Source organism: Podarcis pityusensis (assembly GCF_964106645.2).
Source record: "Podarcis pityusensis genome assembly, chromosome: 2".
Taxonomy (NCBI): Eukaryota; Metazoa; Chordata; class Lepidosauria; order Squamata; family Lacertidae; genus Podarcis; species Podarcis pityusensis.
The window spans coordinates 71,192,173-71,205,423 of record NC_138029.1 but is presented as its reverse complement, the minus strand read 5'-3'; the positions used below and the strand labels follow the sequence as shown (position 1 = coordinate 71,205,423).

Here is a 13,251-nt window from a genome sequence, read left to right as displayed (position 1 = left end):
CACCTTAAGATTTCTGCCCTGAAGCTCAGTATGTCTGTTGTGATTTGTTAGTCAGAAGCAGTAAATGCATTCCTACATCTTTTCCTGCTGGATAAAAGCTAAATTGTAAAAATTGTTGTTGTTTTTTGGTAGTCTATCCCATTTCATCCCAAGGTTTGGATTGTGTAGCAGTAATTTTATGAATTATGAACAGATTAGAACAAATAAAAACTCTCAACCACACATTTCTTAGCCTCCAAAATTGGATAAATAGGATTTTTTAAAAATGCTGCTGCTTTGATCTCTTGTTACTTATTTTTGTATCTTAACTACTTCAGTGCCTATCCATTTACAAATTGATTTTTAAATATGGATTTTTTAAGGAGTTAAATGGTGTTTGACATGTGCACATATGAAAAGAAGCAAATGTTGCTTAATTCAGTTTTGATTTGTGTCAAGTGACTTACTAGCTTTTTCTTGGCAAAGAACTGAGGAGAGTAGGGCTGTGATACAGAACGCTGCTGTCTCTGACAGTTGCTTGGTGTGCTACTCTTCCCAGGCTCAGGTTGACTCTGTCCACAGACAGCATAGTAGGAGCATCTCAACAGCATAGAACATCTCATGTTCTGGAAATCATGGCTTGACATCTCCTGCTGCTTTCCCCATATTCTGCTTTGACCCTGGTGTGCAGAACCACAGCATAAAAATATGGCCAAACTAAAGATCCACATCTCTCTATGTTTTGAATATCAGGAATCCTGATTCAGGATTGTCAGTGGCTATATATGCTTCGCAAGATGCAAGCAAGAAATGTTAATAGAATAAACAATCTTGGTTATTTTTCTTAGCTTCTGGTTTAGAAACACCCCGACCCAGATGATCTTGGAAGATATTAATATCTTCCCTGGATTTTTCTAGCCTCACGTCAACAACATTTGTGGCTGTCCAGAATACAAGTTTGTGAGAACCTCTGGTAGTGCATAGTTTGCTCTGTAATGTTCATGTTGGTGTGTGCCAACTTATCTAGCCCAATTTTCTGTTCAGTCTTCAAGCTGTACTTTGGGCTGCCGTATAGCTAGCCTGTAATGAAATAATGTAGTATAGTAACTACTAGCCATGGGGAGAAGGGATTAAGGCCAAATGTAGTTTGATATTATGGCTCCTGGAAGAGTATCTTTGCAAGGTAAAACAGTGTCTGAATGTGTGCAAAGTAAGCAAGCCAAAGTATTAGAAGGGAGAAACCACTCTATTCTATCTTCTTTTGCTCCAAAGAGATGGCCCATTTGTGTGTGTGGGGGGGGATCCTTGGTTTTTTTGCACCAAGCCTTGCAGAAATTAGTTTTAATGGAATTTCATATGTTTTCTTCCTTCCTTAGTCTTGACCCCCCCCCCCCACATACACATACATGTAAATATTTGTTTGTGTATAATGTGTCAAGTTCTTGCCCACAGACTTAGAATTTTGTGTTGCATTTCTTTCTTTGCACCTTCAAGCCTCATTTACTGTGCCAAAATTAAATTGTGTTGTAATTTGGTTTTAATATCAGAGACATCTGTAATATTTAGAGTGCCTGGGTTTAGACTGGTATTTGAGCTCCTTTTGTGTTAAAAGAACTAGAACTTTGTATATGGAGCTTTACCTGGCCACGGACAAGGGAGAAGAAGCCTGCACCATCTCACACCGTTGCAGGGCAAAGACAATTTCAGATGCAGACAACAACATTTTATAATAAAAGGGCATTTTTATTTAAATGTAACCCGAGAGGAAATCTACCCCCAGGTTACAATTATTATCATTACATGGATTAAAGTACTACCAAAATAGCTAGATGCTTCGTTCTCCCAAGCACATCTGCCCTTCTCAAGGAGAAAAAAGGCAGGGAGATGGTTCATTTAAGCGCGGAGCGGAGTGGAGCGGAGCTGGCTTGTTGTAATTACACTAGGTGCATGAATAATCTAATGCATTCCTGAATTTGATAATTTACATCAGCTTTTGGGGCAGGGGTGGGTGGGGAGAAACAAAGTTAACTTTTAATGGCTATATTAAGTTATATAAAAAGGTACACTAACCACAGCAGTGTTCTTGTCTATCTAATCCAGTTATCTGAATTGGCCAGCCATAGGTTAATTGTGCATTTAAAAAAAATAACACAACATCAGCACTGTGTCTAGAATAGCATCCTTTTTAACCCTGTCTCCCCTCTGCTGTGATGACAGCAAAATAAATAATTTGCCCTTCTCAAGTCTAACCCAAGGATAATTTTCTGGCACCGATTTTTGCTTTCTGTCACAGTGATCCAAAAGCACAGGATGCCCGAGCTATTAGAATTTTATTGTAGATACAAAGAATTCAATCTGGGGAAAAGGTTCCTCATTAAAAGCAAACCCAGAACAAGGTGCTTTTAAGGGGCAGGCAGTGTGTCTAGTAATACCAAGCAGTTTTGTTAAGCTGATTCAAGCAGAAGACTGACTCTTACAGTTTCTGACACTTACGTGGCTGACTGCACATATCCAAAAGGGCGAGGTGGTCATCTGGAGCAGGGCTTGTGACCTCTGTAAAGGGAGCAATTGCTTCAGTTTTTAGCCATGCTATGACTTGTTCCAAGAAGCCTAGAAGTAAGTTGAAAAGTATGGGCTCGGGAACCTACTTTCCAAATTAATATTAGAAGCAGTAGCTGACTAAAGCAGTTAAAAAGTAAGAACTGGCCCCCTCTTTGGTCCAGCAAGGGCACTCTTTCTTCTCCAGAAATAAAAACAGGCTTGCTTATATAGCAAATGTTTATTCTCTGAAAGTCAAAGCCATTACACAATCTTGTATTCCACAGCAGTTTTCTAAAGGGGGATGGTACTCTCTGCTACAAGTTACTGTCTCTACTACTGAGCAGGCTGTAGTCATCTGGGATGTGTAAAGAGCATTCAATTCTTTTTTGTCAAAAGATGGTTGCTTCTGTTGTGCATAATAAATGGATTCTGGGACGGTCAGACTAGAATTGTTAGAAGAAAAGGCCTCCATAATTTCTAGGGGAGATGAAGGAAATTAAGAATAAACCACAGTAGTCCATCCAAGGGAGATGAAGAGAATTCCTCTGTGCTTTTCAGTGAGGAGATGCTTTGTAAATATATATTGTCTTCCCTCTCCCTCCCACAATGGATATGGGGTTTGACCCCACTCCTTCCCCACTCTCCACCTTGGCTGCATCCTTCCTGTGGATTGCTTCCTATCCATCTGCCGGTGTCTGTTCTCGTTCCTCATAGGACATGATGAGAGGATCTGAAAAGACTGAGCTGACTGATTCACTGTCCAGCTTGAGCTGTAAGAGTCTGGGGCTTTTAGCTTCTGGAAAGTCCTCGCTGACGGCCAACCTGACCTTGCCATTCTGGGCTTCCTTGATGGGCTCTAGGAAAACAACATGCTTGTTTGCACTGATCTTGCGATTTGGTCCATCTGTGGCTGGCGGGGTGGTACTAAGGATGGATGATTGGGCGCTGCAGTCTGGAGGGGGGCTTGCAGGCTTCTTGAAGCACTTGGAGCAGCGACATGGTGTGAGGTACAAGTACATGAGGACAAGTACCAGGGTTACAACACACCCTAAGAGGGTTGTGAGGCCGGTATTGAAAGACTCGGGTGGTTTGGGGTATTGAAATGTGATGTTGACTTCAAACGTCTGGTTGATCTGTTGGAGCTCGTTGATGGCTATGCACACATAAACACCGGAATGGGAACGGTTACCCTTGCTGATCAATAGGCTTCCATTTCTGAAAGGTTGATGCTCCTGATTACTATGCTCAGGGTACATGAATAATTCATGTCTAGGAGAGATCCATCTGTAGTTTGTGGCATTGTCATTATGGAGGCTCGTGTTGCAGTCTATTACCAAGGATTCTCCCACTTGGCAGAGGATTTGGGGAATGTCAAATTGGTTCCAGGAGCAATCTCCAATATACTTGTTGTAATTGAAGGTGTTGACTAAGGAACGTGGCACATTGGGGAAAGCTTTGCAGGTGTGCTCCTCTACAAAATCCTCCGCAGAACTGAAACCGCGGTGCTTCCATTCCTGGAGCATCAGATGAAGAGAGCAGTCACATATCACAGGGTTGTTGTGAAGGTACAAGCCATTTTTTATGTACCCAGGCAAAGTTGCTATTACTTGAACAGGAATGCTGCTTAGGTTGTTAGCAGACAGATCCAGGGTTCTCAGGTACGGGTGTTCAAGTCTTTGAAGGGACTCAAATGGAAATTTTGTTAGCCTGTTCCAACTCAGGTAGACTTTTTGCAGTCTGATTAACTTGACAAAAGCATTTTGATCGACTTGTACAATCTTGTTGTTGTATAGCAAGAGCTCCTCCAACTTCACAAGGCCATCAAAGTAGTACTTCTCCACAGTGCTCAGGTAGTTGGAAGACATGTCCAGGTGTAAAATGTGAGTGGCATTGTGGAACACTTGCCGGGTGATATTGTGGATCTTGTTGTGGCTGATCCTGAGGGTCTGGAGACGTGGTAAGGTAGCCAGCCAGTAGTCATTAAGCTGAGTAATGTTATTGTAGCTGAGATCCAAGGTAGTGGCTGTGGGAAGCAGGGTGCTGGGGACCTGTTCAAGATCCTTCTTGGCACAACTCATGAGATCAGCAGTACAAATGCAAACTTCAGGACATCTTCTGAGAGTGCAGTTGTTTAAGGTGCTGACTTGAATGCACAGGACAAAGAAAACTAACAGCTTTCCAAGCAGTTTCCAAATAAATAAAGCCAAGGTCAGTACATTCATCATGTAACAGTGGAGCTCACCCTGGTTTGTCACTAGCATGGAAATAAGTTCTCAAAGTCAAATTCACACTGAGTATAATCCTCTTGCAAGACACTGATGTGTGAAAGGGCAACAGTAGAATGAATCGGTAAAATCAGATGGTTTCTAGAGACTCTGAATTACGCTCCTTAAAATACTGGGTTGTCTCACTCAGAATAAACAGGCATTTAAGAAATATGCTGTAATCAAAGGCCAGCATGTAACTGCTGTTCTGCATGCCTCTCTTGGTAGTTGTAGAAACTGGCAGGAGTCTGTGTGCATGTATTGCCTCAAATAATTTCAAAAACAAGGTATGTCTATATAGATCATCTTGAGCTCTGATTCAAAAGCCTTGAGCATGTTTACAGGATTTGCCTCTAAAGTGTCCCTCTCCAAATAACCCAACCTTGCATCTATTTGAGGGTGCTTCTTCAGTAACATTGGTCCAGGGAGAAGCTGGATCCATTTTTTTTGCTTTGCCAAGTCAAATGTCCTTAGATCCCAAAGTTTCCATTAGTGGATCCTTATCTTGAGGCTAAGCAACTCCAGTACAGATTCATCATAAAAGGGCCAATACGAGCCCATTTCTTCACCTCTGTAATCTCATATAGAAACGCCAAAGAAAGCAGCTCTTACCCGGATATCTTCCTTTCTGGGTTATATTGAGCAGCATCACTCTTTCCTGCCGGTTGTTTCATCTTTCAGCCGACAGCACTGTATGCAAACACTTTCACCCTCTTCTGCTCCTATTTACAAGCTGCCTGTGAACACTGAAGGGTAAGCTTTGTGGACCAAGAAGAAATCCTATTGGCTTGTGTAAGAGGGAGTGGTGATAAGAAGAGAGGGGAAGGGGAGGACAGTAGTGAAGGGTTTTTTTTTCTGAATGGCATGTAGTTTCTTTGTTGTGCCGTGTGGGGGCAGAAAAATCCTGCACAGCTATCCTTGGACTGGGTATCAGAGTGGCACATGAGAGCTGCAGCAATTTGCGCCAGCAGCACTATTACAAGGGGAGATAAAGAAGCAGGCTTAGTAAAAGGAGGGGTGGGTCTTGCGAAGCAGCCCAAGCTCCTCTGCTGTTTACAGTTTCTCAGTGCATCTATGTAAGTCTTTGCAATTTTGTAATCTTTGGATCTTGCTTGAATTATTATTATTTTTTTATTAGGGGTAGGCATGGAAGAATAGATCACATCGTAGCACCAAAGGACCACAACCAAGATTGTGACCCTATTGTTCTGGATAGTATACATGTGATTGTAGTTTCTTTGTGGCCTTCATGACAGCTTCTGTGATTAGGCCTTTTAACTAAAAATATAGTTTAAAAAAAACCTTATGTCAGCATCACAGACTTTCAGTGTATGCACACCTGAAAGCTTGTTTTTTAATACCCAAAGCACAGCATAATGTATAAATACACATTCATACTAGAATGTAGATTTTGGCTGAAACTTAGGAGAACCTTCTGAATGGTAATAGCCATTCAGCAATGGAACAGACTAACAAAGGTGGAGGTAACTAAGCAGAGACTGGATAGTTATCTGCCAGAGATGCAGATATTGTATTGACCAGTGGGGTGCCCTTCCAACCAGCAACAGCTGCCGGGGCTGTGAAAGCAGCTTCCTAGCAGCAGCATTGCTGCTGCTTCTCAGAACAGGGCAGGGCAGTGGCAAGCTTGGGACTCTCTGTCCCAGTCAGCAGCAGTGCTGCCTCCGTTAGGAGGTTGTGTCCACCCTGCCAGCCACTTCAGCTTCCAACTCCTTGATTCTGTGAAAGCAAATTGAGCTTGAGGCTTCTGTTTTCATTGTGACTGGTGTGTTTGAGTCTTTCAGCCTTTTGAAGTTAACAAGTGACTCCCCTGGCACAGTTCTGAAATTTTCCTCACTGTGGTCCTTCCCAGGATATGGTGTCCTCAGGGAAGGCTTATGGCTGGAGGCAGTGACATCCTTTCTGTTGCTATGCCAGATTATCACCTCACTCTGTTTCTCCAACCTTCATCCTTTGTTGTTACCTTGGCTTCGTACAAGCAGTGTACAACCTCATTATCCTTGCAGTATGCTTCTGTAGAGGTATACAACCACACTTTCTGTCACTGCCAAATTCCTGATAGCAGTAGAGTGTTCGGCTTTGAATTCGATCAGTGCTATCTTTACACTTTGGGGTGAAGTCATGCATTATAATTTGCTTGGCTGTACTAGATCAAACAGACCTGTTCCATGCCATCACAGGTCCTTTTGGTTATCCAGCTTTTCAGTTTATCTCATTTTTCAATTTTTCTGCATAAGGAAACTGATCATAGAATCATAGAGTTGGAAGGGACTCCTGAGGAAGGATGATCTAGTCCACCCCCCTGCAATGCAGGACTATGCAACTGTGCTGTAGGGGAATCAAACCTACAACCCTGGTGTTATCAACACTATGCTCTAACCAACTTAGCTATACAGCAAATCATTGTCCTTGAGCAGATGTGCAGAACCTTTGGCCCTCCAGATGTTGCTGAACTACAACTCGCATCATCCCTGGCCATGCTTGCTGAGGATGATGGGAATTGTAGTTCAGCAATATCTGGAGAGCCAAAGATTCCTCACACCTAGGGTTACCATATTTCAAAAAGCGAAAATCCGGGCACAAAAGTTGAGCAACATTCAAAATGCCAGCATTAAAAAAAAGTTGACTCTCCATTCAGATTTTGCCCCTTCTCTTCATTTTCATTTTCTGTGTGTGCTGATGCAATTATTATTGGCTGTTTATTGTGTGGATGATCTTGCTAAGGTGTTAGCAAGTGTTGTTCCTGTGGAGGAAGCAAATGTGTTTGAGAGAGAGAGGGAGGGAAGAAGAGGGAGAATGATAGAATTCTCAAGGGCAGATGCATAGATTTCAGAAGCCAAATCAAACTCCCTACAACCATTGTCTTTTTTTAGTCTGTGCTGTATGCCAGTATCTACATAATTGGTGAGGCACAGGTTATTGATTTTCCTCCCTTCCTCCCTATTTACATATTTGACATTTGTTGAGGCTTTTATACTTTTGGTATTGATATACTTGACCATCTTGGATTTTCATCACTTCATGGTCACCTGTGGCTGAACCAATAGTGTGACCTCAACTTGCATCCTTTGAATTGGAGGCTGCATTGGTGCCATCAGCCATCAGGTGAGACTGTTGGGCTGGAGAGAGGTCCAACTGCAATAAGTGATCTCTGATCAAAGCAGAGGCAGAGGTGACTGAGATTTGTCCAGTAATTCCAACTCTCTAGAAACACAGTTTGCTCTCCTCAATGGACAGAGGGCAAGAGAGAGGCTGCATGCCATTGACTTACCCTTTGCCCCTAAACAGATGCTCAAAGTTGACCAGGCATGTCTGTAGAGTAATTGCTGGGGCAGAGAGAGCAGCAGCTGGAGGGCAATTTCCTGGGAGATCCAGGCTGCTTTATTTGAGGAAAGTGAAAATCAAAGCAGAATAATTGCTTTCCATTAGTACAGCAAATGACTAATTTGGCTGCAGCAGCTGCAGGACGTAGTGGGTGCTTAACCCTCTATTTTACAAGTTGCAAGGGAGATGTTTTGGGGAAAATATTTGCCAGATGCTTCCCTATGTAAAGTTGCTTGCATGTTTTTGTGCAGCTGCTTTTAAATGTGCAATCAGAGATCCCTACTACATATCTTAAGTGACCCCTTATTGCTGAGTGCCCCTGTCTCCCCTCCTCCTAGCTTATTCCTCTGTCTCTTCCAGAGTGGCCATGTGTTCTGTTTACAGAGGATAGCCTCTATTTGAAGTCACCCTCCATTTAAAGGGCTCTCAATTCAAAGTCCAATTTAAAGATAAAGAACCATGAAAGAGGAGAGCAGGAGAGGCCTTGATGTTGCCCACCAGCAGTTAGCATGTGTACAGCAGACTGAGCAGGCACACAAGTCCTTCTCCTCTCCATTATGGTAAGATTAGGTGTATTATACTGGCACCCCCCAACTTACGTGTGTTCTACTTGTGTGTGACTGTGTATATGTGCAGCACAAGAAAGTAATTAAGTCATTCAATTCATACCCAGAAGTGGCAAGAGAGAGCTGGAGAGTCCTCTCAGCTCGTGAGGAAGCCCCAAAGAGACCAGAGGCACAGCAGGGCTCAGCTTCCCCACTTAACAGCTGGTGTGTGGGGTAGTGCAGCAGCAGCAGCAGCAGCTTTCCCATGCATCCTCTAGCCTCCTGCCAGCCCCAGAGCTTCAGTTCTTTGGAATACGTGCAGTATTTTTGGTATGAATTAAAGAGAAAGCATTTAAAGGATTTTTAGAGGGTGCTTCCCTCTTTACACAATTTCACTTACGAGTGCAGGGGCCTGGGATATAACCCCTGCATAAGTAGGAAGCTCTGTATGTCTGTTTAAATTTTAGTAACTATTTCTGATGTTAATAATAATATATATGTATGTATATGTTGCAGCTATACATATAAATTAGTACATGTGATTTTTATGCAAGTCTTTTTCTTTGAAACATTAATCTCTTGAAACCTGCCTCTTACTTGTAATGCAAGATTGGCTTTCTTTTGGTGAAGCTGGGACCATGCTTTTTTTAAAAAAAAAATACTTTAAATTCATTTTCAAATATAGGGATGCACTTATACATATTCATTTTTCTCTGTAGCAATAATTAAGATATCCTACATTTAAACTGATGGAAAAATGACATACCTTCCTCCCCCCAACAGAAAACTAACAAAAATTTATGTGTGTGAGCCAAAAAATGAAAGATGTAGCATCTAATTCATGTGAAGTAAGAACCCTGAGGAAACAGTGCATTCATTTACAACCACTACATATGCTAAAGGGACCATGTTTTAAAGGTCTAAATAGTTCTAAATGCATGTGGTTGGGAACCAACACTCTTCTTTTAAGTGATATGCATCAATTTTAAGTGATTTGCATAAAGTTGGTATGGCAAGTGCATGGTAAATTGACTGCATCCAAGCAAGTGCCCTAAACTTATTCCTAATTGCCAAGTGAGTGGAATGCTTCTAATGCAAAGATGTTGGGTTAATCAAAGACCTTTGAGTGCACTACTCTAGCTTGTATATGGGGTTGCCATTTAATGGCCAGTGTTTTTCCACTCTCAGCAAGATTCAGTAGCGACTGCTGCATTTTTATAAGATAAGTTCAGGGTGTGTGAGATAATTGCCTTTTCATTGTTAAAAAAGGAGATATTTTCTCTGTAACTTTCCATGGTGACATTACTATTGGCTACAGATAGGTAGCCGTGTTGGTCTGCCATAGTCAAAATAAAAAAAATCCTTCCAGTAGCACCTTTAAGACCAACTAAGTTAGTTCTTGGTATGAGCTTTCGTGTGCTTGCACACCAAGAACTAACTTAGTTGGTCTTAAAGGTGCTACTGGAAGGATTTTTTTTATTATTACTATTGGCTGTTAGACATGCCTTGAGCTGTGCTCCTGACAAATTACTGAATGACAGTGTTTCTCAGGGCTCCGATTTAGGCCTGATGTAGTCTGCATTTGAAATCTGTAAGAACTATGTTACTTTAGCTTTCGTTTTGCAACCCAAAATGTAATGACCTTGAGCTGTCTTGCTCATCTTTGCCATTGGAACAATAGGACTGTACTGACACATCTCTTAAAGGTGACAAGTTTTTTTGAAGGTCAAGGTCTGAAAAGGGAAAGGAAGTGAACTTTGCAGCCAAAAGAGATGGCTTCTTAGGAGTTAATGGTGCAGGCTTCTTCATCATTTCTGCAATCCCATCCAATAGAAATTAGGCTGGCACTGTGTCACTTCTACAAAACTCCCTTTTCCCTCTTAACTTCAGAGTTGTGCCTAATCCCACTGATCATATGACTCAAGCAGTATATTAAGGCAGTGTACTCTTATTCCAGTGTACTCTTATTCTTATTTCCTTTCTGGAAAACCTTCTGAAGGGCCACATGCCAGTGATGGGTAGGGATGGGGCAAAAATGGACAGAGCAATGAATGTGTTTGTGCCCTTTGAACAGTAGGCTACTTTCTACAGACATACACAACCCTCTCTGTCCTCCATCCAGACAAGTTAAAAGGCATTATCAGAGTACAAGGACACATTCCAGCCAGGCAAAAACACTCTGAGTGAGGGGGTAGCCTGGGGAGAATTATTGAGGACAGAGAGAGCAGCCTAGACTAGGGCTGTGCTTGACCCTTAGACCTGAGATTCCCTGCCTCTGTGCTATGCCATTGGTCTTCAACTCATGAGCCACAACTGGGTCTGATAGAAGGTGGATCACGCCAATGGTAACTAAGAGACAGGCTGCAAATGGATTTTAAAATGGGGTTCCCCATTCTTCAGGTTGAAATGAAAGGCCTCTCCTGGATCTGAAAAAGGAAAGGCTACTCTGGACAGACGACCCTTTCATGCAAATGTTGAATGAAAGAGAGTGATACGGTAACTTAGGGCTGCCATACATCTGGATTTTCCCAGACATTACTGGGATTTCCAAAGGTGGAATTGATGTCTGAAAGGAGGCGCTTTGTCCTGGATCTTAGGCAAGTCAATCGAAACAAAAAACAACTCATCAACTTTTGGGATGTCCTGGTTTTTACTTTTTGAAATATGGCAATCCTAACATAATTTCCATAGACAGGGTTAGCTCAAATTACCTAATGTTTAATTTAAAAACAACAACAACCACACAGCCTTTCTGTAATTTAAATAGTCTTCTGGTGATACAGTGTTTTTCTTCCTGAACACCTTGTAAATATATGTAAAATTAATCTCTGCCCCCACTTGCAATCCTTTTCCTCTAAGCAAATATTAAGTGTTCTGTTTTTCCTTTGTCCATGTCTTTCTTGAATTGTGATTCCAGAGTGTATGCGTATGCCCTGAAGTGAGCTGTAAATGAATTGATTTCTCCTCTCTGATCTTGAAGTGGTGTATTTTTCCAGGGAAGGGAAGTGAAAGTGTTGTTGAGACCCAGTGTCAAACATACTTCTCCACAAAATGGATGATGCAAAGCAGCAAAACTTTTACAAGAACTGAGCTGTCCGTAATCCTTTATCTATATATCCAACAGTATGTGAAGTCAGACCTGGTTAGGCCCATGAACTTTACATTCTCCATATAGTTGATGAAGTAGGCTTGAATGTTGAGGTCATTGAGCTAAAATCATCATCTGAGATGATGCGGATTTAAGCATTTATTTTATTAAAGAAATTGAACAAAAATATCCAGTTCTCTCTGAGAGCAAGTGGGGATTCACGTGATTGAATTTTCCTTTGTTCATGAAAAAAAATATCCCTTCACCTAGAAAACTAGCATGTCAGGAAGAAGGCCTCTGGTCTGGTCTTCTCTCTGGCATGCTCATGTGTAGGGGAGCATCCCACCATGTGAGCCTCCAAATGCACTGTGAACTGGTACAAGTGAGACACATGTTTACCACTTCAGTGAGAGCTAGGTCACTGCTATGTGGCAGGCTGAGCAGGAAGAGTAATTCAATTAATATCAAATTAGTTTTAGCCATCAGGAAGTGATCTGTGGGTTGTAATTCCATTAGGCCTAACATGCTTAAATTGGACTTTCCTCTCACAATTTTTTTCAAGCTATGCAAAGCTTTTCAGTCTCAGCAGCTGGAGAAGACAACACAAAACCCATTAGCAAAATACAACATGACCATTAAAGCATCTGATGTTTTCTGGAACGATATAAGATTCCTCAGTAGAAATAGTCAAAATTCAACACAAAACATTGGGTTAGCTCAACCATCCATTTCTTTGAGGTCTTTGCAATTGCCTGTGTCTGGATTTGCACTTTGGTATTGTATCATACATGTACCTGGCAGTAGACATGCCACATACAGTCTTTTACAGGACCACTTTGTTTTTGCTGATTTCCCTATAACAAATGCAAGTCCTGAACACACTCCTAGAGAAGGTCACCTGAAGCCCCTTTCTCCACGGCATGTGCACCCTCCTTTCCAGGTGAGCAACCTCTCCATCTCTCAGCAGAGTCCTCAGGACAGTTATGGCACCAGTGTGTGCCCCACAGGTTGAATGAAGCAGGAGGCCTGTCTCTTGAAACAGGTCAGTTCAAAGTGCTCTGGCTGCTCTCCCTGGTATTGGTAAGAGATTTGCGTATGTCTTCAAATGAGTGGTATTTCGGCAGCACCCTGACTGTGTGTTAATTCCTTTCTCGGCAAGGGAACGGCCTTCCTCACTTTATGAGTAGGAAAGCTAATAGTGCTCTAAAGCAATTCGGTCCCTTTTTCTCTACACCCAAGTGCTGCATTGCTGAGCAGTCTGGATCATTCTGCCCTCGACAAACCACTCACAATGGCCCTTTCTGAATGTTGACTTAGCCTTCCTTGGAGGAAAGGGGTGCCAGACAGCAGTAGTCCCCACTGGCAGCTTTGCACAGCCATAAAGTTAAGTGTACAGTAGAAACAAATGCATGTTCCTTGGAAATGCACTGGCTGCATCCCAGGAAGCAGGCTTACTGCTTCTTACAAGGATGGAAAGTGCTGCTTTGTATCT

General features: G+C 42.2%; 2 protein-coding genes across 4 annotated transcripts in view; one reads left to right on the top strand and one right to left on the bottom strand.

The window, feature by feature from the left end:
- RNF123 (ring finger protein 123) overlaps positions 1 to 13,251 on the top strand; it is a 90,015-nt gene that overhangs the window by 63,849 nt on the left and 12,915 nt on the right. The gene's annotated exons all lie outside the window — the stretch shown is intronic.
- On the bottom strand, positions 1,371 to 5,983 carry AMIGO3 (adhesion molecule with Ig like domain 3). Its single transcript, XM_080993475.1, has one exon. The coding sequence runs from the start codon at positions 4,779 to 4,781 to the stop codon at positions 3,198 to 3,200; it is 1,584 nt and encodes a 527-aa protein (XP_080849601.1). The 5' UTR covers positions 4,782 to 5,983; the 3' UTR covers positions 1,371 to 3,197.